The sequence below is a fragment of the Phyllosticta capitalensis genome, assembly GCF_038381095.1.
Source record: "Phyllosticta capitalensis strain CBS 128856 chromosome Unknown BKA78scaffold_4, whole genome shotgun sequence".
NCBI classification, from domain to species: domain Eukaryota; kingdom Fungi; phylum Ascomycota; class Dothideomycetes; order Botryosphaeriales; family Phyllostictaceae; genus Phyllosticta; species Phyllosticta capitalensis.
The window spans coordinates 696,209-718,250 of record NW_027117442.1 but is presented as its reverse complement, the minus strand read 5'-3'; the positions used below and the strand labels follow the sequence as shown (position 1 = coordinate 718,250).

Below are 22,042 nucleotides of genomic sequence, written 5' to 3'. Positions count from 1 at the left end.
CCAAGACAGCCGTCGAGACCGTTCTGGCCTGGGTGCCTGAGGCAAACATGGAATACTACCTACACAGCTACGGCGGGCGTGCAGCTGTCGAAACAACCAACCCCGCGTCGTCATGGCATGTACGTATTCATCTTGACTTTTTGCATGTACGTGAGCATCCTCATCTCAATCCTGCTGCGGCCATCTATCCACCTCCATGTCTGCCCTGATCCATCGCCGCTCCACATTCTGCGCCCTACGCCTACGCCCTCCGCATGTCTCGTACCCAACTGCCCAATGACCATGGCCGGTTTGACTCGGTTCGCATCGGGACGCCCCGAAACCCTCACCGTCCGCACGCAGTGTCTCGGGGTCGCCAAGAGCAGTCAGTTGCTTCTGTCAGTTCCACGACCACCTTCTCGTCGACACTAGCCGCGCCCCGTCCCAGAATTCGCCGGCTTAAATATCCCTTGGCTGCCCCTCCACTTCTGCACTGCATTCGCCGTCATTCTTAGCCCTACGCTATCTGAATATACTTTATATCTACCTTTTCATCATCATGAACGGACTTGCCAACGGCCACACCAACGGCCATGCCGACCCTCTTCCCTCCAGCGACTCCCCTTCCCTTGCCCTGGTAGAACCGACGGACGACGAGAGATTGGCCCAATGGACCATCAATGGCAACAGCTGGAAAGGTGCCCTGTCACTCGAAGGATACCTCCGCCGCGAAGAATGTCTCGCCAACCAAGAATGCACAAAAAACGGAGGCCAGAGCTGGTGGGTGCTTGTTGATACCGCCTCACCAGGTCCCAAGCGCCGTGTATTGTCTGGATGTGAGACCTTTCGCAAGACGGCCATGGTTGCCCAGGATGGACACGTAAAGGACGTAATCGTACACGGCGTTGGAAGCGTCTACTGTCCCCCAGAATACCGGGGACGAGGATACGCGGGACGAATGATGCAAGAGCTCGGGAAAATGCTACAGACCTATCAGACTTCGGAAAAACGCGAATGCCTATTCTCTATCTTGTACTCTGATATCGGCAAGGTGAGTAGATAAGCACGTGAATACCCTGCAGAATCTTCTGACGTTCACGGCAAGAAATTCTATGCTTCTCATGGGTGGGAACCGTTTCCTTCTGCTCATATTTCTCTGCCGCCTGTCGCCAATCCACGTCATGCAAGCGTGCTGCCGGCGGTCAAGGAACTCAAAGCAGAGGACTTGGCCCCTCTGTGCGCTGCAGATGAAGCACTTTTGCGAAAAAGCCTGGCACAGGGCGCAGCAAATGGCATAACCAGGGTCGCCCTGATTCCAAACGTTGAAACGATCCGATGGCACCACGCACGTGAGCAATTCGTGGGGACGGAAATCTACGGCAGATTCCCAGATATCAAAGGCGGCGTCGTGGGGGAGAAGGATGGCCAGCGGGTATGGTGCTACTGGACCAGGATGTGGTCCAACCCAAACAAGGGCGAGGCCAAAGGCAACACGCTGCACATCCTCCGCATCGTGGTTGAGCCCGACGCCGCCCCGGCTTCGGTGGTTCCGGCCATTGCTGCGCTGTTGGCTAGAGCCCAGAGCGAGACCGACGACTGGCACATGGAGCAGGTCGACTACTGGAATCCATCGCCAGAAGTCGTTGCTGCTGCAAAGATGCTGGATCCAGAGGCCGAGGTTGTCAATAGGGATTCGGAAAGCATTGCGAGCTTGCGATGGTACGGCGACCTCCCGGCAAAAGGCCGCCTTGTCGATTCGGTGGAATGGGTAGCAAACGAGAAATATGGGTGGTGTTGAGCGGGTCAGCAATGCTCGACTGTACTCTTACGCTGTGCAGACTACAATGTACGCATGAATCCTCTGCGGCAATCAAGGGGGATTGCTATGCGGCGATCCAAATCCATCTTCCGAGCAAGACTTGCCCTTCCAATCGTCTTTTGCAGATTTAACGTTTGGAGAGCTTCAGCACCTTAGATGACAATGTGATCAGATGGTCAGCTGGAGAACGCATAGCTCGACGCTCCGACACGCGGATGACAGCCGAAGCGAGGGTGTTGGAAGGGACCAAAAGGGCAGGTGTAGCCGGCCCAGCCACCGGCTTTTCCCCACGCACGTGCCCGATGGGATGACTCATCCATCGCTTACCTAAGACTGCAGCTTCAACAGCGCGTCGTGTTCTGCCCCCCGTCTGCCCTCTTCAACTCCATCACAGACCCATCCACCCTCCATCACCACCACGTCGATCATCGCAGCCGGCATCGGTATGTGCATCGCTGCTTCTTCTTCAGTCTCATTCCCTTCTCTGGCGGGACTTGAGCTAAGTGAGCGATGCGTACAGGGACGCGTCGAACGGTCGGCCTCCAGCGACTCGATACGACCCGCAGCGTCGGTCCGCGACGGACCCTCAGCGCCCGTCCCTTCTAGCAGCAGTCGAGATTCGAGGTTGACCCGCCTGGTTGTGACACTTTGGTGCATCGCTGGGCTCGTCTCCTCTACTTGCTGCTGTATTCGAAGTGGACTCGCGTTGTCGGAATGTTGCGCGGCTTCGCTGCTCTTCGTTTCTTCAAGCTGAGCTGTCCCCTTCGCACCTGTACAATCTGCTCACTCAGCGTATTTAGGTTTTGGCTCGCTCCGTCGCATTGCAACGGCACCGATGCGTGCACCGCTTCTACCAACAATCAAGATTCGAGGTTGACTCGCCAAGTTGTGCTTTCTCGGAGGTGCTATCATGGCTCGTCTCCTCTGCTTGGTGTTGCGTTCGGAGTGACTGGTGCCATCGGACTGTTGCAAAGCTGCGTGGCTTGCCGTCCTAGTTTGCTGCATCACAACACTTCCCCTGCATGTATGTAATAGACACCGTTGGTGCCCCTCCCTTCTCACAGTAGTCGAGGTCCGAGGTTGACCCGCCCTTGGGCCCGTCTCCTCTCTTCTCTGCTGTGTTCGAAGTGGAGCCGCCCAGGTGGACTGAAGGTTGATTCTCGTGGGCTTTTCCTGAGACTTGAAGACATCGAGTCAACCGTCTTTTTCTATTATCCGAGCGAAAAGCTGTGGGGTTGCACAATGACGGAGTCTCATATGGTCTTGTTCTGGTTTCATTTTGCAGGCGTCGAGTGTGTCCGGGTTTGGAGGCGCTTTTGATTTAATAGAATGAATATACGGAGTCATCGTACCATCGCAGCTATCAAGTCAACAGCGTTAACTTGTTGTCTCTGGGTTCAGGCTCGCGTCGAATTGACCGACGACCGCGGCTCCACGACAAATCCAACCCACGGCCAAGTCTTGCCTGCCGTCGACAAGGAGCAGTCGTCAACCCGGACGAACAACTGCCTCGTCATGAATCCCGACGAATCGCCTGCCCTCCACCAACGCCCCATCCACTTCACCAATGGTCCCTTGCCCACAAATATCTCGCTCGACCGCTTCCTGATCACGTGGCACGACACGGAAACGGGCAATAAACAGGCACTTGGTGACCTTTCAGCGCCGGAGGCGACGACCAACAATACCAAACCGGAACTATATTTTCGGATAGCTTGGGACGAGAGCGGCACCTTCCTTCTCTACTTCTACCTCCCACTGAAAATCCGCGCCGCCAACAAGGGCATCCGCGACTTTTATCTCGTCGTGCCGGCCGAGGCAATACGGCGGCCAGATGGGCTCACGTTGCTGGAAGAGAACGAAGACTCCCTAAGCCTACGCCTAGCCCTCCATGGCCCCAGCGCCGTCCTCATGCCCACGGCCGGCGCCAAACGCCCCCTGAGCGTGCAGGCGCGCGGGTTGCTGCTCGCTCTGAAGTCTCTCTCGCAAACACCTCGATTCGAGGTTACGTTTCCGCGCTCTGACTGCCTCGAAGCCGTCCTCCGCGCTGCGGCGGCCCGCGTCAAAGGGTCAGAAGGGGCTGCTCACGAGGAGTCCTCGTTTTCGCTACGCAGCCCGCAAATCGATTTCGAAAAGACGTTCAGCGGGCGCGAGTGGGGCGAGAATGAGTGGGACAGGTACTTGATAATTCCAGGGGAGACGTTGCAGGGGGAGTGGAATCCGTTGGTTCAGGAGGCACCGCCGAGATATGAAGACGTTGTTGCGGAGGGGCATGCTGGATGTGGGGCTGAAGTAGGAGTGGGAGATGGCGAGGGGGGCGGAGAAGAGCTTGGGGATGGAGAACGGCCGGGGGGAGGAGAAGCTGGGGATGGAGAACGGCTTGTGGGAGGAGAACAACAGCAACCCAGGGGCGAAAAAGACAAGGGGCTGCTGCTGGACACGACGAATGCTCCCTATCCGCCTACACTACCCACCCCATCAAAAGCTACCGGCCACACGCAAGACCCGGGGAGCAATCGTCCGGCTCCTCTAAAACGCAAAGCCGCATCACCACCTCCTCATCCCCATCCCCACGCCAAACCCTCCCCACTGCCGCAACCCACACCCCTCCCAACAACCCTCCTCCTGACCACGCTCCACCGCCACCTCTCTCCATCCTCGCCGCCCGGCTCCCTCTCCACATTCCTCCCCCTGCCCTCCACCTCCCAATCCGTCCTAAACCTCGGCCGCTCGCGCTGCCTCTTCACCGACGAGCAGTACGCCCGCTTCTTCAACGGCGTCGCATGGCTAGCGACGCTGTGGCCGCGCCGTCCCGACGCCCTGCCCGTCCTGCTGCCGCACGCGGGCCGTATGATGATGTGTGTGCGCGAGAGCGACTGGGTGCGGTTTGCGGCGTGCCGCGTCGCAGCCATGGGCGCGGCGTTGGTTCTTTCTGGTGGCCAGGGGGTCGGGAAGGAGCACGAGGAGCGGCCACCAGGAGGAAAACGCCGCCGCAAGACGCCGCCGGGCCCACGCCTGGGCGAAGTCAACCCGCTCGCCGTCCCGCCCACGCGCGCTGCCGCGGCGCTCGTTGGCTTCATCTACGTCCGGATCGGCGAGGGCGCGGACGCCTTCATCGTCGACGATCTGTTGGCGCTGCAGGAGGTCGCCGTACTGCTAGAACAGGCAGCGGCGGCGGCGGGTTTGCGCGGCGCGGAGACAGGCGCGCAGGGTGGACAAGGGGAACCAGGGGAAAGAGCAACAGGAGGGCTGGGTCTGGAGCATGCGAGCGGCGACGCAGTGGACGAGCTGGAGCGGCAGGTGGTGGCGTTTACGTGGCAGTTGGCGGCGTGCGTCATGTTGGCGCTGTTCAAGGCGCATGAGCGGGATTGGTTTGCTGTTGATGTTGAGGAGGTGGTTGTGTGAGTTTTCCATTATGATTTGGGAGGTGCGAGTTGTCGGATACCCTTGAAGAAGGCTGGATCGAGAGTGAAGAGAAGAAGGATAAGGAGACTTTGGGTTTGGACGCTGTGATTTAGTTGTCGTTGGCTGGACTGGAGTGATATGCGGGTAGATACCTATTCAACTACATAGTTCCCTTCGTCTATGGTACGCTTTGTGCCAGCAAGGCCAGGATTCCAAGGTATCTGGCGGTATTCAAGACAACGTTTCTTGCCGGAGATGCTTCAATACCCTTCCCTTCTTTCCCGTAAGCCTTCCCTTTCATCATTCCTCAAATCTATGCCGCTGCCGCCCTCTTGCTCTTCGTAGACATCCATTCCTATCTACCTGTGTGGCGCCTTACTCATCGCTCTTAAGCGCCTTGTCTGTCCACCTAATGAGCGAGTGGGAGTATTCGAAAAGCGAGAGAAAAAAGAACTGCACACCTTTAGCTGCTCAATTGGAGGAGCGGCATGGAAGTCACCACTCGCTCCCTCGCTCGCATCCGCCGGGTAGCGCACTGGCGGACTTGCACTGGTATTTTCTCGTGCCAGAGTCTGGCCTCGCCCTCTTCCATCCCTCTCCAACACCGCACACTCAAGACCCTCCCGCCCCTTTCTTTCTCCTCACCCCCGCCTCCTCCTTTCGCCCTCGCCCTCGTCTTCACCCCTTCTCAACTCCAGCTCCCCCTTCTCATCCGTCTGGGTTTCACTACATAACCCTCATTCATCGCACCTCCCTCCACGTACGGCCATAGCACGTAGAGAATTCGGAACCCCGTCCGCTCTTCCATAGACAAGCTACGTTGCGGGCGATTAGTAGTTGCGTGGGTGACCAGCAGCGAATCCCGCCTGTTGTACGTTTTGCAATTTTTTTTATGGATGGAGAGGGGTCTCTTTTTTTGTGGGTGTTGTGGGGGACGGCAGGCAGGGGACAGGGCGTGGCTGGTGCGTGCGTGAAGGGGACCTGACTTTGGTTGCAGGAAGGAGCAGAAGAGAGAGCGAGGGAAAATGGAAACCCAAGTCGAAAGTTTGTGATTTGACTGCATGGAAAACCGAGAGCGTTAGCATGTCATTCAATCTACAAATACCCAAGACAATTCGATACAACCAAGAAAAGACAACACGACAAGACATACATCGCCAACTCGTACCAACCCGGACGCCGCTCTGACCCTTTCCAACAAGACGAAGAGAGAGAAAAAGGGAAAAAAATCATGCGGAAACCGCCTACGCTGCTGCGCTATCCAATAAATCACTCCCAGCCAGCATCGCCCATGGCGTCGTTAACAATATCCCTCAGCACCGCTCTCCCACTCAGCAGCGCCTTCTTACTCACTACGCCCCTCTTTTCCGGGACGCGAGTCGTCCTTTTCACGCCTTGATTCGACTGGCTTGACAGCGGCTTCTTGCTCTTCTTCGTTGGGCTCTGACTGGCGGCACCCGCATTTGCACCTTTCGGCGCCAAGTACTGCTTCATCGGACTCCTCTTTGGGCTGCGGAGCTTGCAATCGCGCATCTTCCTCTCAACGCCAGGACACCCTGCGTCAGTATCGGCCTGCGTCTGACTGAGCCCCGAGTCATCAATCGAATGGTCCCGCGCAGCATTGGCCGGCAAATCCAGGACCCACCCCTTGCTCTCGCACACGTCGACGAGGCCTTTGAGCGTCTCGTTGCCCGAGCCGACGAGCGTCCTTTTGCTGCCGAGGATGACCAGCTTGCTGCGCGCGCGCGTCACGGCCACGTTGACGCGTCGCCAGTCCTTGAGCAGCTCGCCTACTATGCAAGCTTCGTTGCTGCGCACGCAGCTGACCAGGATGACTTCCTTGTCGCGGCCTTGGAATTTGTCGGCCGTATGGAGCTCGAGGCCGGGCCGGTGGCGTAGGCTTTGTCGTAGGAGTGCCAGTTGCGAGCGGTAGAAGGTTATGACGCCTATGTCGGCGGCATCGATTCCAGCTGCGAGGAACGCTTCGACGGCATGGAGGGTCAGGGTTGCTTCAACGGGGCTGGTCATCCGAGAGTTGGCTACGGCTTCGAGAGACGAAGGCAGGAGGGGGTCGGTGTTGAGGAAGACGACTTTGTTGGGAGGCAGGACTGTGTGTTGGAGCCAGCAGCTTGACGTATTAGGGCTGGGGCACAGCGACTTCGAGGAGCTGGATGTGCACGAGAACATGCTAGACCTGCTCGACTCGTGAAATCGCTGAAGGGCTAATATCGAGGGGACGTTGAGGGAGCGGTCCGCGACCGCTTGGTTGCCACACTTGAGGCGGCCATTGTAGATGAGCGTGTTGGAGAGGAGCATGACGTCGGCGCACATGCGATATTGATGTTCGAGGTTGACAACTGACTCTGGCTGTTTATCCGAAAGCAGCTTGAACAGACTCACGTCTAGACCGCCTTCCTGGGCATCTTTGTTCTGGACAAGTGGTGGGAGCTGATAGTGATCTCCGACCAAGATGAAGCGCTTCGCCATGCGGATCGGGCCCAGGCAGACGGGCAATGTAATCTGCGACGCTTCGTCGACAATGCAGTAGTCAAAAAGGCGTCGTCTAAAGATAGGATGATTGATTGTTAAGCAGGTAGTCGCTACAACAGGAGGATCCTTCCAAGACCGCTCGAGTTCTTCGAGAGTTTTCACAGGGTGAGCGGCAATGGTAGCGAATTCTTGTACCTCTGGGTGGATCTTGGCTGTCGCCCCAAGACGCAGAATGCCAATACCGTCATTACGAATCTTGAGGAGGATGTTGTCGACAGCAGTGTGGGTGTACGACGTCAGGAGGACACTCTTCCCTTTGGCCACAAGAGACCTGATGATGTGGGCAATGGTCGTGGTCTTGCCCGTGCCAGGCATACCGAGAACTAGGGCGTAGTCTTGCGCAGAAAAGACTTTTTCCACGGCAGCTTCCTGGTCCGAGTTCATTGCGCCCTGTGATTGCGTCCGGATGGAGTAGGCGCTGGGGCTGGGCTTGAACTCTGGTGTTGCACCGTCGACAATCAGAGACCGCAATTTCATCGCCCGAAAGTCCCCGTCATTCATGAGCTGGATCAGATTGTTGCGGACCATGGCCATTCCGTTGCTGAACTCATCTTTGTCCAGACGATAGAGGATCGGCTTTCCATCAGCCTGCACGTACTCTGTCGACTTTGCAGGTCCACTTGTAACGTCCATGATTCCGGCAAATTTTTGTCTGTCGCGTGGATGAAAGTCGGGCTCTCGGATGCGAGCATTGTGAAGTCTTCTGTCGACTGACACCGTGATGGATCGTCTCCGCACGAGCTTGACATAGCCATTGGCTAGCGCAAAATGACCCTTTTCGTCGGAAATCACAATGGGCTCGCCCACAGTGATCTGGGACTCGGTGAAAGAGAACCCCGTAGGCGCTTCATGTTTAGCCAAAGTGTACTGAAACCTGTTGATCTTCTCTCCATCGTCCTTATCGATGAAGGAGTCAGGTTCAACAACAACATTGGCAAAGCACCGTCCCAGCTTTTCCCGCTCATGGCTGAGCATCGTCCATAGCTCACGGTGGAATTTCTTGACATCAGATTCCTCCTGCGTCAGGAGCAAGTCCCACTTTTTGAAGAACTCCTGGTGCGGTACTTTGAGGTTGCGAACGAGCTCTTCAAACTTTTGCTTGGCTGGTCCACTCAGTGTTTCGGCCTCTCCGTATTCTGCAAGTCTGTGGTAGATGAAGCACGTCTCTTGTGCATAGCATCTGTTGCAAGCATGCGAACTTTTGAGCATCGGGGGCAGTTGAAGTCTCTCGCGGACGTAGCAGGCGAGCTCGTTCCTTTGGATGATCATTTGACGGATTTCATGGCGAATGGCGGGAATGCGACTGATCTCGGAACTGTCCAAGTAGTACAGGACGCCGTAGGCAATGTCGACGTCTAGATTTGAGGTTTAGCGTTTGTGGAAAGCAGCATATCGGACGAAACTTACCATATCTATCAGACATCAACAAAGTATAGAGAGCTGTTTGCGCTTGGTGGGATATGTTTGTAGCTCTGCCAGTCTTCAGTTCGAAGGGAGCTGTCACGACTCTCTCGCCATGCTCATCCTGCATGACAGCTTGGATAGAAGCATCAATGTTGCCCTTCAGACCATACATGGGGGACCAGATGTGTTCCTCGACCTCCAGGAGCTTGTCGATGCTCATGCGGAGGGTTTTGGACTCTCGATCCTTGACGACGGCGTCTTGCTGTGGACTGGTAAGCAAGGCATCAGAGCAAATGAACAACCCACTTACACCAGGCTTTGTCTTTACAAAGATTCTTGCCCAGCCTTGCAGCTGCGGAAGTTTCCCCATCAGGCGATCAATGACATGTTCGACCGTCAGGCCAATCTCCAAAATCATCTCGAACTTGCGGGGAATGATTTTCTTGATCAGCCAGGCCAACCACTCGCGGTCCCATCTGTTGGCCTTCATTGCTTCCTGGAATATTTCATGCAGCATCGTACCAATCATGGCAGGCTCACTGGCGTCGCTTGTAGCCTTGACTCGATCCTGCAAGACGGCTTTGCGCATACAGCTGAAGGAATCGCCGACCGTGGTTGCAGAAATCAGATGGTCCGGATGCAGGATGAGCATGTTGTTATCATCGTCGACCGTGCATTCTCCAGTGGATGAAAATTGGCCGATTACGTGGACATACGAGCCGGGCGTGCAACGAGTATCATACCAGGACTGGCGAAGGGTGATGGCTTTCATTTTCTTGGTCTTCTCCTCTTCGACAACCAGAACCTACAAGGCATTAGCACATGATTGAAATACGGCGGCTAAGGCGACAAACCTTTTCAGGCAGCATGTAGCCCTTTGCGGTCTTGAACTGCCCCTCTACTACATTTACGACCAAATAGCGCTGAATGGTTCGGGAGACCTTGTTTTCACTCTCCAATTACTCAGTAAGCTAATTATATGATGCAAAGCTTGAGGTACGTACAGAAAAAGCACTCGGCTTGTAACCTTGCGTAGCAGCAACCTCTGCTGCTGCAAATTGCTCTTCATCAATGTCATCATCGCCAAATTCATCGTCAGAGTCGTCATCGACAACAAAGTTCTTTTTGCTGTCATTTTGTGGGGCTGTCGACACTGTCTGCGCGGGGTTGCTGGTTTTCAGGTCGTATTGGGTCATGGCAGTCTCCAAGTCGTCCTCGAAGTCATCACCATCGCCAAGACCAAACTCATCGTCGCTATCTGCAAATATTTGGCCCTTCTTCTCACCCTCGGCAGAACCCCGTGGGTGTTGCTCCTGCTGCCCGGAATCGACTGGTACTTTCCGTGATGGTTGCTCAGAATTTCCATCGAGACCGGGGACAGTCAATCCTGTTGACTCCACGGCAGCTTCGAGCAATTCTTCATCGATATCATCTCCAAACTCTGACGAGTCCGATGGGTCAGCATCGTCCTTTGGCCCCGCATCGGTTTCCGCGTCGATGGTATTGGACTGGGATGTTCCGGCGCTTTCTTGGATGGGAGCAAGGCGTTGCAAAGGAGAGCCAGGGGCATCCTCACCGAATCCGACAGCGCCCGGAAGTGGTGACGAGCTCGAGGGCCCAGCGTCCGAATTGTGGGTAGGCTGCTCGGCAAGACTCTTCTGAATCTTCTCGACAAGAGCACCAACCTTGGACACTTTTGCTTGGGGCAGTTCCGACGCCTCGTCACTCTCCTCATCGTCGATTGGAGCAAGTGGTTCTCGGAAAGCGCCAGCTGTGCGACACTTTTTTGTCTTGGAGGCTGGCCATTCCGCACCACAACTAGCCCATCTCCTCAGGCCGCCTACGCTACCAGCCGTAGCAGATGATCGAGGCGATGCTTCAGCCATCAAATGAGCAAATGCAGACGTGTTTGGAGCTGACTCGGCGTTTGAAGTGTTGACCGCATAGCGATTCCACAAATCTGCGGCGGGATCTGCCTTGGGTGTTCTCGTGCTTGGTGTACCTTGGCGCCTCTTTTTAACATTCCTGGAGTTGTTTCTCGTTGCAGACGCCGGCGATGAGCTTCTAGCTCTCTTTTTCCGTGCTGGTGTTGTAGCCAATTGGGAGCTCGCGGGTATGTGCCAATATATCTGCTCGTCTGGTGAGAGTGAAACGCGTTTCGAGGCCGAGGGTAGGTCCTCACTCCCGAGCAGGTCGACGAGTGGCGGTCGGTTCGGTCCAGGTGTTGTGGGATCGGTCTTGGATTGTACTAATGCTGGCTTCGTAGGCAATTGGTCATTGGAGTCCTTGGCCTTGGTGGCGGCGTCGGCCGTGCCTTGATTCTCTTTCTCCGGGTCATGTTTTGGTCGACCTTCAAGGAATTGGAAAGCTTTCAATTTAGACTTTGCCTGGGTCGAGGGGGTGATTGGAGGCCCGCTCATGATGGATTCTCGTTTATCCAGATTCGTTCTCTTTGGAAAGTCGCCAGGACGTGAACGCGGCCATTCCCGTGGTCGTGAGTTGGGCTTGACGCGAGCGAGTTAGTACGCGAAGATGAACGGAGTTTTGCAGAGATCGAGTACCTTATTTCCGTGGTTCTGGTCAAAGAATGATTTCTGGCGAGACGCCATCAGTGCGGCAGAGTGGGTGGAGCCGGGAGGGTGGTGGACGCGTTGTGGAGGCGGAGACCAATGGCCGAGTCAACATTGAGCCGTTTCCATTCGACGCGTCTGGGTCGCGACTGAACGGCGCGGTAAGAAGCCCTACGCTAAGCCCGAAATGGGAGACGGCTTAGTCACGAACCACTTCACGTGAAGACCCTGGATGATTGGCTGCCGATTCGCAATGGAGCGTGCGACAGCGGAAAACATTCCTGAACACTCCACCTGCACATCTTCGACCACCTCGGACGAGCGCCAAAGTTTACAGTCCGCACCCCATTGACCTTCTTGCTGTGCTGCCAGACCACTCGTTAGGGAGACTACCAATTCTGTCGTCTCGAACCTGAAGTCACGCGAGACTAAACCCTTATCAACTTCGGTCAAAGCTCCAGCGGTGCGCCGTCCTCGCTCTACCGCACAATCTGCACCTTGCCTGATTAGTCGTCGCAGTAGCCAAAAGTCACAATGTCGGAGCCAAAGCCTCTCCCCTTCGTCTACCAGTTCGCCGCCGGTATGTCTGGCCCAATTGCTCGAAGATGCCCAACATGGATCGACTGACAACTCCACAGGCGCGGTGGCTGGTGTTTCTGAGGTGAGTCGATGCGCGCATTTGTAAAAAGAAGTCACTTAATTTCTAATGCCTATCCAGATCTTGGTCATGTAAGAGATACCTCCCAATTGCTCCAATTCCGAAAATGCTAACATCTTCAGGTACCCTCTCGACGTTGTCAAGACTCGCGTGTAAGCTCCGCAAGACCTCCCAATACGAACGACCGTTGAGACAATACAGGCAGCTGCAGACGGCAACGGCCACTGGTGCGGATGCGTACAATGGCATGTTCGATTGCTTCAGCAAGATCATCAAGAATGAAGGGTAATGAGGACAACTCCACGGGTGGTTTCGAGCGCAGCTCTGACAGATTTGCAGCTTCTCGCGCCTCTACCGTGGTATTACTGCCCCCATCCTGATGGAGGCTCCCAAGAGGTATGTTGGGTGGTTCTTGCGGCGCCTACAAGCTTCTGATCGTAACCAGGGCCACCAAGTTCGCCGCCAACGACGAGTGGGGCAAGTTCTACCGCAAGGCGTTCGGCCAGGAGAAGATGAACCAGAGCCTTTCCGTCCTGACCGGTGCCACTGCTGGTGCCACCGAGTCGTTCGTCGTCGTCCCCTTCGAGCTCGTCAAGATCCGTCTTCAAGACAAGGCCCAGGCCTCCAAATACAACGGCATGATGGACTGCGTCACCAAGATCATCAAGAACGAGGGTCCTCTCACCTTGTACCAGGGTCTTGAGAGCACCATGTGGAGGCACATTCTCTGGAACGCTGGTTACTTTGGCTCCATCTTCCAGGTCAGGTCTCTGATGCCCGAGGCCAAGGACAAGACTTCGAAGATTACCAACGACCTCATCTCGGGTGCCATTGGTGGTACGATCGGAACCATTCTCAACACTCCCATGGATGTTGTCAAGTCGCGCATCCAGAACTCGGCCAAGGTCGCTGGTCAGACTCCCAAGTACAACTGGGCATGGCCTGCTCTTGGCACGGTCATGAAGGAGGAGGGTTTCGCTGCCCTCTACAAGGGTTTCTTGCCCAAGGTGCTCCGTCTCGGCCCTGGTGGAGGTATCCTGTTGGTGGTCTTTACCGGCGTCATGGACTTCTTCAGGAGCATCAGGAAGGAGTAAGCAGTCTCAGCAATACCAGGCGTAGCGGCGGGATCTGTCTAGATTTCAAAATAGACATGCTCACAGGTGGGCAAGCCTGCGGTGATTCTAGCGTTCAGAGCGGTCGATAGTTGGGCATTATGGATGTAAAGCTCCTGGCCTGGCAAGAGGCAGGAACCCAATTGCCTACAGCAAAGGAATATTACATATAGAGAGCATCATATGAAAGTGATGAAGATTCACAATGCGCCATGACAGGCATGTTATTGAACGGCTGCTTTGGATTCGTTTGGGATTCGAATGTTTTGCAGCAAAGCTGCTGCGTCATAGGCAACTGGCCTCCGGCCGCCACCCGCATCGAGTCTCGCGTAACCTTGCAACGCTGCTCCCCGCGGGTCATTGACCGACCAACCTCCACCACGACCACGAAATGTGCGTTCCAACATAATCGGATTTTCCCCTTTTGCGGCGGCGCTACATGCGATTGCTCGCTCGGACGACCTCTTCATGACCACGAAAATACTTTGATTCAACGCGATCCGCTGCGACACGCATGATGCCCTCGCCGAACATCCTCCCGCCGAACCCATCGCTCGTCGCCATTCTCCTCGTAATAAAATCGCTCTCAGGTCCTCGCCTCGTCTTCCACTATCCCCCGCATCCCGCTGGCTCCTTGACCAACCAGCCCACCCACCCACAATGGTACGGAACGACGGCCTCCAACAACACGGACGACGAGTCAACCAGCTCGTCGAGCAGCGGATGGAGCAGCGATAGCGAGAGCGGCGCCAACAGCAGTGCAGCTGAAGACGGCGACCCGGGGAGTCGCGCTGGCAGCAGAGCGGATAGCAGGGGCACCAGCCGCGGCGGCTTGAGGGAAGGCCGGAGCCGTGGGCAGCGGAGCATGCGATCAGCCTCGGAGGACCTGACAGAAGACGAGGACGAAGACGACGACTTGACTGGCACCGGGGATGAAGACAGCAAAGGCGGACAGGGTGGTGCGGGGAGGAAGGGGGCAGTGACCGCAGATGGCGCGCCCGAGTGGGAGAGCTTGATGGGATTCAAGAGCGAGAGCTTGGAGAAGCTACTCTGTCCTGGTCGGGGATTCAACAAGCGCAAGTTTGAAGTGGGAATGGAGGGGCTAAGCTTTATTGGATACCCTACGTTTGCAAAAGAGAAGGGCGGCTGGAGGAAGAGAGAAAGGATGAGGAAGAGTAAGACCAGCGACGAGAGCGCCGTCAACGGCGCAAACCAAAATGGTGGCCAGACATCGACTGCTGCGAACCACGAAGACGAGGGACTAGGCTCGAGTGATGAAGGGAGAGGGAACGCCGTGGACGAAATGCCGGCGGGCTTTGAACCTGGATACGGGCACGAACTGTCTGACGAGGGGTCAGATGGTGCCCTGTCCGACGCGGCGTCGGATGCCAAAAGCGCGTCGACTGCTGGCGGGGAGGAAGAAATGACCATGTTCAACGTCGTTTTTGCTTTGAATCCACCGGCGCTGGAGTATCAACTACGGACCGAGGAAATGTATGACAACGTCATTCGAAAGTTTTCACGAGACTTGAAATACGAGCAGGCCAAGACGGGCTACGTATCGCGGCAATCAAAGGTCATATTGGATGTTAAGAACAAGGCAAAAGAAACCCGTGAGTACCTCTGGGCAAGTAGTGAAATCAGTGTTGATGGACTGCTAGGAGAGTCGATTCCCAGTTTGTGGAGTACTATAATCTCGGTGTCCCCGTTGGCAAAATCCATTGCAATCCTCTTTGATTCCATTTCGAATTCCAAAATTGCCCACATCCACTTCGAGATGCTCGCCGACGCCTCCTACCAGATCCCGCAACCTCCCTCACTTCACTATCTACCCCGGCCGACTGAACCTCAGATGCCCGGGCTGTGGTTGACGACGGCCAATCTTCCGGATGGCGATCGCATAGAGTCAGGGCCCCAAGTACCCCTGACCCCTCACTCCGCGTTGCTCTTCCTTGAGGACAAGGAGACAATTCTCAAGGAAATTGAAAGTGACGCAAAAGAGTACTCGGCGCAAATTGCGTACTACATTAGCAGCCTCAATCCGACCAAATCGCTCCACAAGACTGCTCTCGCACACAAGATACCGCTAGCAGACCTCGAGTTCATTGCCGCGCACTTGATATACTGGCGACGGGCCCGGGCAATACCTCCACTCCATCAAAGAGACACTTATGTAGTCTCTCCAAATGCCGACATGCGCAAGCTTCCTCAGGCTATTCCGGCCTACGCATCCCGCTTCCCCACGCTGCCATCTCTGCCAAAGATGCTCAGTCTCCTCTCGAATCAGTCTCCGAGGACATACGGCTCCCTCATCCCCAGCAAAGACCACCGCTCCGCCTACATGGAAATCCTGGCGTGGCTCATGCGCGGCGGCTGGGTCACCCAACTGCGCACCTTTGCCTGGATCCGCGTGTCAGCCGAAGTGCAAGCAGAGGTCGCGGCCATCATGGAGCGCGAAGCCAAAGACGCAGCGCGCGCAGCCGTCGCCGCGGCACGCGAACGACACGCCGCTCTCGACCACCAAGACGACGCCTCGGACCGCGCGACGATAGCCAGCGAAGACGCACCCTCGACGCCGCAGCACCGCCGCTCGCCGCGCACCAGCGACTCGGAGAGCAGCCGCAGCGCAAAGACTGCTGGCGGCACGCTCAGCTCCATCATCAACACGTCGCCGACGGCGCTCCGCCACTCGCCGCTGCACGCGTCGCACTCGGCCGCCTCGCTGACCAACCTGTCCGACTTCTCGCACCCGCACGGCACGCCCAGCACGCCGCAGCGCAACGGCGTGCTGCGGCCGGGCTTCACGCCGCATCCGCACCACTCGTCGCAGCACCACCAGCACCACGCTTCCGCCGCCTCCAAGGACCCCGCCGACTATGCGCCGCGCATGATATACAGCCCGCAGCGCGCAAACTCGCTCGAGGCGCGCTGGATCGAGCATATACGGCGTGGGTTTGAGGGCGACGAGGTGCGCTTGCTTTTCCCCGTGCTGCAAAAGTACTTTGATGGCGCGCATGCGCTGGACGATGTGGCGGGGAGGGAGGGCGTGAAGAGGAAGAGGGTCTGGGGCGTTTTGAATGCGTTGAGGGAGAAGAATGTGCTTTATGTTGTTCGGCATTGGTAGAGATGGGAGGATAGGGGGGTTTTTGCTCTGGACATCTTCTAGGAATACTCAGGCATCCAAGACCATAATTCACCAAGTCTCAATGCAAACGCACAGGGAGCATTCGTCGCCACATGGGCCATAACCTACATTACATGACTACCATCAGGCCTCGCTTGTTGCCAGCAATTAAAGTAATAAAGAGCTCGGCTGAAGCGGCTCGAACTCACGATCACAAGTTATTACCTGATTAGGAAATGGCAAAAGCAATGCCGGGGTCGGGAGACAAGCGAGAGACAACGAGGAGGCTTAGCCGCGGACCGGCAGGATAGGGAGCCTTCGACTCGCCGGCAGAGATGGTGGGGTTTAGGGTCTATATATGAGAGGATTGTGATGGACTTTTGAAGTGGTGAGTACTTGTATCTAAGACTAAAATCCACCAAGTCCTAATGCAGAGTCACAGGGAGTTGTCATTGTCGCGCGCTGTAACTTGGTTAACCACCAAGTCTAATGCAGAGCTACAGGGAGTTGTCATTGTCGCGCGCACCATGACTTGGTCAACCACCACTAAGCCCCAACGCAAACGCATAGAGAGCATTCATCACCACATGTACCACAACCTACACTACATCACCACCATCCAGCCTCGCTGATTACCAGTAATTAAAAAGATAAAGAGCTCGGCCTGAGCGGCTCGAACTCACGATCACAAGTTTCTACCTAATTAGGAAATGGCAAAAGCAAATGTGCGCTGCGCATGGCTGGATCCCGGGTGAGGAGGCTCAGGCCGCGGACCGGCAGGATAGGGAGCTTTCAACTCGCCCGTTGGAGTATGATGGGGGTTTTGGGGTTATATATATACATTGTAGGTTGGCGCCTGAATGGTCCCTTGTCTTGATATTCACTAAGGTACTTGTGGGGTTACTGACGAGGCGCTTGAAGACTCCCTGTGTGTACACATTTGGACTTGGTACAGTACAAGGCAACTTTTCAAATTTTGTAGGTCACTAAGTCGGAATGCGTATACACAGGGAGCCTTCAAGTACACAGCCTTGAGATTGTAATTTACTCTATCACCCGTCGTGGTAGCCGATTGGAGTTGTAAGTCGTCATGCACAAAGACCGGTTGTATTCATTCATTCATGACCAATGATAGAGGAAGAGTCTTGAATATAGCAAATGGTCTAGTTGAGCCGAATGTCTCACGGCAAGAGTAGAGCTTGGACATCCGTGGCCTTTCGGCTTCTACCTTCCATACGTCATCGGTTGCAACTAAGTACCCGAGACACGCACATGGAGTTTCCGCCAAAGTGATGACAGTCCAAGTCGCAGGCGAATGGTGGCTTGAGAACGAGCTCAACAGCTCGACCGGGAAAATACGAACCGACTCGCTCTTTCGACCAAATGTTCGCAACACAAAGAGTCTTCAAATCAAAGTAAGGCTCTCCTTAGCTCCATGCATGAGCGCCGTTTCTTTGTGGCGTCTGCATACGCAGCTGAAGCGGCAAGGGGAAGCAAGACAGTGTTTGAGACGGAGATCGAAGACTCAGCGATGAGGCCAAGATTTGAGCCGAGAAGAGATGAAGACATGTCATATTTTGCATCTTGCCCTGCTTGACCGTCCTTGATGATTCAGTCTGTATTCCATTGGCCGGTTGATGGAAGCTTTGAGTGAGCTGACGGACAAGACAATCGCATCATACAACCTGTTTGGGCAACGCGCGTAGAAACGTCTCTTGCTCGAGTAACATTCGTAGCATGAAGTCGGAAAATCACGGCTGAGTGTCGTCAGCATGAACTCTGTAGGCCAATGAGGAGGTGTCGGTGATATTCGCTGCAGGTGTCAGCGGTAGTTGGCAGCGCGAACGAAGAAATCCGGGGGATCTGCCATGTGTGGCGCAAAATGTGGCGCACCTTCCGAACTTTATTCGCACGCGCAACCAGACGTTGCATCTCACCAGCTCTCGCTCCATCTCGACCACCGCACTACCAACCACAAGATGAGCTCCTTCGGCGCCCCCGGAGGTGGAATCAAAGTCCAAAAGCCTATCCCGTAAGTCTGACTGCGCTTGCGACAGCGGCAAAGAGTGGCGAGCTGAACAGAGAGAATCTCAGGCCGGAACGCGGATCTTTCCCTCTCGACCATTTTGGTACGCCGCACGAATTGGACCTCCCCTGCCCCCGTAGAACCCATCTCAGACCCGACTATTGCCATTGTTCGACACGGACGCAGGATATTCAGAAAAAGCAAAGGACTGACGGGCCATCACGCCAGGCGAATGCAAGGCCGTCATGGGCCAGTACATGCGCTGCTTGAAGGCCCACAAAGGCACCAATGACGAAGAATGCCGCATGCTGGCAAAGTCATACCTCAAGTGCCGCATGGACCAGTGAGTCACGCCTCTTCTCCGTCGCCCCCCTGTTGGAGCGCGCCAAATCTCCTCCACCACCGTCGCCGCATTGGCAAGACATAACCCGGCCAAACGGTATGACGCAAGTCATCCGGCCCCCATTCTCAACACCACAACCGCAATCTACGAGACGGCAACCCCCGCTATCAAGTGCCCCTTGAAAAGACTCTTTGGCTGATAACGAGGCACTCTCGCGACCCCTTAGTAACCTGATGGCTCCTGACGAGATGAAAAACCTTGGATTCGAGGAGGACAAGCCGACCAACGGCGGTACCTCCGCTGCCAACGCATCTTCGGATCCCAAAAGGGCATAAGCAAGCAGCCAGTGCGCTAGCCGCAAGATGCACCCTCGCGGCCGGTCCAGAGATGCGCTGCCGATCTCCCCTCCACCAAACCAGCCCGGCGGCTCCGCGTCCCTTTCAACGTACTCCTTCGGCAAGCGGCAAGCAATGCAAGGGATGGACAGCGATGAGCGCACAGCACCGCCTCAGGGCAACCAAAATACCAGCCAACTCAGCTTCCGAATACCCTCGAGAACAAACGTCCTACCCGCCCGCAGTCTCCTGCGCTCCGCTCCCTACCTCTTCCTCCCTTGTCCCGCCCGTTCTTGCGTCCACGTCACCGACACCACCTTGCACCGCCTCACCCATCCATCCATACTTTCCATCCACACATCCAGCCAGCCACCACGTCGAACTGTATCTAGAGCACCAACGTCCTTCAACAGTCGTTGATTGTGGAGTCCCGTCCACCAAACCTAACCTGCTCTCCTTGCGCAACCGTCGAACCCTGCACACCCTCACCTACCAGCAGTCTAGCCAACCAACCAACCATTCCAGCCAATCAACTCACGTATGTACGCTGCGTTATCCACACAACTTACCCAAGCTTTCTCTCCCTCCCTCCTGCCTCGGCACGATCCGAATAGCACCCCATCTGTCCCGTCCGTTTGGCCCTCCGTCCCTGCGTATGTAGGACTATGTACGTCTGCGGCGGTACCTATCCACCACCGCTGCCGCACAGCCTGGCGCACATACATGCCTAGCACAGATGGCCGGCGCGGCGAGCACAGCACACACGGCACAAAACAGCGCCCAGTCAAGTCTCTCGCAGTCAGCTGTCTGTTCGACGCGCGCTTCCGGCGGCGCGGCACGGCACGGCACGACGCTGGCAGGCATGCAAGGGACAGCCGCCGGCCGTCTACTCATACCTTTCAAGGGCCTGACATGGTTCGTCCATGGCCGCTGGCAGCAGCGCGCATTCGTTGCTGGCTGCTGGCCGTCCTTGACCTGGCCAACTCACCAGCGGCGGTGTGCCCAGCACGCTGTGATTATCCACATACCAGTGCTCCTCTGCTGTGCTCGGGATCCCCCGAGTTGGGCGACCTGCTTTCGCCTTTCCAGCGCTGGAGTGGATTGATGGATGGATTGACCATATTCTGCGCGGCCCTACCAGCGAAACAATCAGACATTGTGCCGAGCGTTTCGAACAGCGTCATCGGGGCTTTCGTTCGGTCAGGCAGGCTCTGCTAGATGGTCACGACAGCTGCCGCCATGACCACATCATCACGTACGTACGTCGGGTGCGGATGGCCAACCGGCCAGCCGGCCACATCAACCGGTACCTACCTATCTTTCTCCGCGGCGGCGGCGGTGGTGGGCTGCTCGCTCGGCAGGTGCCGGATAGACGCGCAGAGCAGACGTAGGTATGTAGCATTTCGTCGAGCCGTTGTTGCGGGTTGCGGTGTGGTGGTGTGCTGCTGCTGCGGTGGGTGGGTGGAGTGGGCGGATGGGTGTGCATCAAGTGTGGGTGTGGCGCTCTTTTGCATACCTCGCAATCAATTGACCCCGTCTTTCTCCGCCCCCCTCGTTGCCCGGCAGCTGGCTGGCTGCTTGCAAGATTGTGGAGCTTACTTGCTTGTCGTCTCCTTGGTGTGTTTGTGCTGTCTTTTGCCGTACAGTTTATATCTTGTACGGGTGGATGAAAGAGCGGAGGAGAGATTATCTGGAGTGTCCTGTCAAATGTGCCATTGTGGATTCGTTTGGCCGGCGGACTGACTGCTAGGTCAAGCAGCGGGGAAAGCGTTTTACAAGTCCAAAAAGCATCTAGCAATTTACTACCAATCTCAACTCCATGCCTTAGTAGTGTCTCCCCATCTACCCGAGAATCCACCTCTCTGCCTGCCAGCCAACACGCCTCCTCCCAAAGGCATGTATGTCCTTCCCCCCGAAAAACGGCTTCATGCTTCACAGGCGGGGGAGAGAGACAGACCATTTGGGACAGCAGGTAGGCAGCCAGGCAGAGTCCACCTACCAACTACCCACCAAGCTCACTCACTTGCTCACTCACTTGCTCATTCTCGACGTGACTCCTCCCATCGTGACTGCAACTGGATGTTCCCGAAGAAAAGACGGGCTCGCCGGCTGTTTCTTCAGCAACAAATGCCACGATCAGTCGCACACGCGCGGCGAGGGGTCTGTCGGCTTTGTCGTGCTGTTCGTTGTTGTCACGCTCTCGTAGTGATGATACATGGCCTGCCTCAGCGGGCATGAGCGGGTGTGGAGTGAGTGAGTTGAGAGAGTAGAGGCAGAGTGTAAGAGAAGGGGGAGAATGGAGCGAGCAAGAGGTTTGTATGTCCCTTTAGGTTGTGTGGAGAGTCGTGGTATACTTGCATAGATGTGCTCGGTTGGTTACCTACCCTCAGAGGGAGGTCGCATGTCTTTCCTCCAAGAGGCCCGCAGGCAGATGCAGAGCATTTGGTTTCATCAAGACAGCAGCAAGCCATAACAGTCAAGTCAAATCAAGTCAAGATCAAAAACCACATGTGCGTATAAAGCGCGTCTGGATTGTGTGATGGTGGATCAAGAAAACGCACGTAGATATTACCAATCCTAGACTAAAACCCGACTTACCCAAACCGCTCGGTCCCACAAGCCGCCCAGCTAACCAACTGGAAAGAGGAGGAGGGAGAGAAGGGGTGTGGTAGTACGTAAGAGTTGTCAAAGCAGAAACCCAAAAAAGCAATCAAAAA

The 22,042-nt window shown here is 55.9% G+C and overlaps 9 protein-coding genes across 9 annotated transcripts; 6 read left to right on the top strand and 3 right to left on the bottom strand.

The window, feature by feature from the left end:
* The first annotated feature begins 200 nt into the window (after window positions 1-200).
* BKA78DRAFT_310962 (uncharacterized protein) lies at window positions 201-2,175 on the top strand. Its single transcript, XM_066888170.1, has 2 exons — window positions 201-1,030; window positions 1,085-2,175. Exons 1-2 carry the CDS (start codon window positions 539-541, stop codon window positions 1,775-1,777), a joined length of 1,185 nt encoding a protein of 394 aa, XP_066745169.1. The 5' UTR covers window positions 201-538; the 3' UTR covers window positions 1,778-2,175.
* A 616-nt stretch (window positions 2,176-2,791) lies between these two features.
* On the top strand, window positions 2,792-5,293 carry BKA78DRAFT_112271 (uncharacterized protein). Its single transcript, XM_066882284.1, has one exon. It carries the CDS (start codon window positions 3,128-3,130, stop codon window positions 5,201-5,203), a length of 2,076 nt encoding a protein of 691 aa, XP_066745168.1. The 5' UTR covers window positions 2,792-3,127; the 3' UTR covers window positions 5,204-5,293.
* A 974-nt stretch (window positions 5,294-6,267) lies between these two features.
* BKA78DRAFT_310958 (AAA domain-containing protein) lies at window positions 6,268-7,691 on the bottom strand (the record flags this gene model as incomplete). The annotated part of the gene is made up of 1 exon (XM_066888169.1): window positions 6,268-7,691. A coding segment is annotated over one exon (1,219 nt), but the record flags the coding sequence as incomplete, so codon positions are not given.
* Window positions 7,692-8,961: 1,270 nt separating this feature from the next.
* BKA78DRAFT_310955 (uncharacterized protein) lies at window positions 8,962-9,935 on the top strand. Its single transcript, XM_066888168.1, has 3 exons — window positions 8,962-9,108; window positions 9,161-9,419; window positions 9,468-9,935. Exons 1-3 carry the CDS (start codon window positions 9,035-9,037, stop codon window positions 9,846-9,848), a joined length of 714 nt encoding a protein of 237 aa, XP_066745166.1. The 5' UTR covers window positions 8,962-9,034; the 3' UTR covers window positions 9,849-9,935.
* Window positions 9,936-10,811: 876 nt separating this feature from the next.
* BKA78DRAFT_265310 (uncharacterized protein) lies at window positions 10,812-11,822 on the bottom strand (the record flags this gene model as incomplete). The annotated part of the gene is made up of 2 exons (XM_066885456.1): window positions 11,719-11,822; window positions 10,812-11,661 (listed from the first exon to the last, which is right to left on the bottom strand). Coding segments are annotated over exons 1-2 (897 nt in total), but the record flags the coding sequence as incomplete, so codon positions are not given.
* A 175-nt stretch (window positions 11,823-11,997) lies between these two features.
* Window positions 11,998-13,717, top strand: BKA78DRAFT_310946 (mitochondrial 2-oxodicarboxylate carrier protein-like protein). Its single transcript, XM_066888167.1, has 8 exons — window positions 11,998-12,190; window positions 12,247-12,307; window positions 12,366-12,388; window positions 12,446-12,456; window positions 12,508-12,537; window positions 12,587-12,670; window positions 12,725-12,781; window positions 12,831-13,717. The coding sequence occupies exons 2-8, from the start codon at window positions 12,262-12,264 to the stop codon at window positions 13,477-13,479; spliced, it is 900 nt and encodes a 299-aa protein (XP_066745164.1). The 5' UTR covers window positions 11,998-12,190; window positions 12,247-12,261; the 3' UTR covers window positions 13,480-13,717.
* A 297-nt stretch (window positions 13,718-14,014) lies between these two features.
* On the top strand, window positions 14,015-19,325 carry BKA78DRAFT_249436 (nitrogen permease regulator of amino acid transport activity 3-domain-containing protein; the record flags this gene model as incomplete). Its single annotated transcript, XM_066884471.1, has 5 exons — window positions 14,015-15,110; window positions 15,159-16,543; window positions 17,820-17,865; window positions 18,876-18,990; window positions 19,217-19,325. The coding sequence occupies 5 exons, from the start codon at window positions 14,015-14,017 to the stop codon at window positions 19,323-19,325; spliced, it is 2,751 nt and encodes a 916-aa protein (XP_066745163.1).
* On the top strand, window positions 19,097-20,266 carry BKA78DRAFT_112174 (uncharacterized protein). Its single transcript, XM_066882283.1, has one exon. It carries the CDS (start codon window positions 19,378-19,380, stop codon window positions 19,984-19,986), a length of 609 nt encoding a protein of 202 aa, XP_066745162.1. The 5' UTR covers window positions 19,097-19,377; the 3' UTR covers window positions 19,987-20,266.
* BKA78DRAFT_112173 (uncharacterized protein) lies at window positions 20,267-21,486 on the bottom strand. Its single transcript, XM_066882282.1, has one exon. It carries the CDS (start codon window positions 21,283-21,285, stop codon window positions 20,548-20,550), a length of 738 nt encoding a protein of 245 aa, XP_066745161.1. The 5' UTR covers window positions 21,286-21,486; the 3' UTR covers window positions 20,267-20,547.
* Window positions 21,487-22,042: the final 556 nt, after the last annotated feature.

Coding starts and splice junctions, on each gene's coding strand:
- BKA78DRAFT_112173 (XM_066882282.1), bottom strand. CDS start 21,285: ATGGTCTGTCTCTCTCCCCCGCCTGTGAAGCATGAAGCCGTTTTTCGG.
- BKA78DRAFT_310946 (XM_066888167.1), top strand. CDS start 12,262: ATGTCGGAGCCAAAGCCTCTCCCCTTCGTCTACCAGTTCGCCGCCG. Junction 12,308..12,365: donor CGTCTACCAGTTCGCCGCCG/GTATGTCTGGCC, acceptor ACAACTCCACAG/GCGCGGTGGCTGGTGTTTCT. Junction 12,538..12,586: donor GACGTTGTCAAGACTCGCGT/GTAAGCTCCGCA, acceptor GAGACAATACAG/GCAGCTGCAGACGGCAACGG.
- BKA78DRAFT_112174 (XM_066882283.1), top strand. CDS start 19,378: ATGCGCTGCCGATCTCCCCTCCACCAAACCAGCCCGGCGGCTCCGCGT.
- BKA78DRAFT_310955 (XM_066888168.1), top strand. CDS start 9,035: ATGGCGAATGGCGGGAATGCGACTGATCTCGGAACTGTCCAAGTAGTA. Junction 9,109..9,160: donor GCCGTAGGCAATGTCGACGT/CTAGATTTGAGG, acceptor GACGAAACTTAC/CATATCTATCAGACATCAAC. Junction 9,420..9,467: donor TCCTTGACGACGGCGTCTTG/CTGTGGACTGGT, acceptor CAACCCACTTAC/ACCAGGCTTTGTCTTTACAA.
- BKA78DRAFT_112271 (XM_066882284.1), top strand. CDS start 3,128: ATGAATATACGGAGTCATCGTACCATCGCAGCTATCAAGTCAACAGCG.
- BKA78DRAFT_310962 (XM_066888170.1), top strand. CDS start 539: ATGAACGGACTTGCCAACGGCCACACCAACGGCCATGCCGACCCTCTT. Junction 1,031..1,084: donor TGTACTCTGATATCGGCAAG/GTGAGTAGATAA, acceptor GTTCACGGCAAG/AAATTCTATGCTTCTCATGG.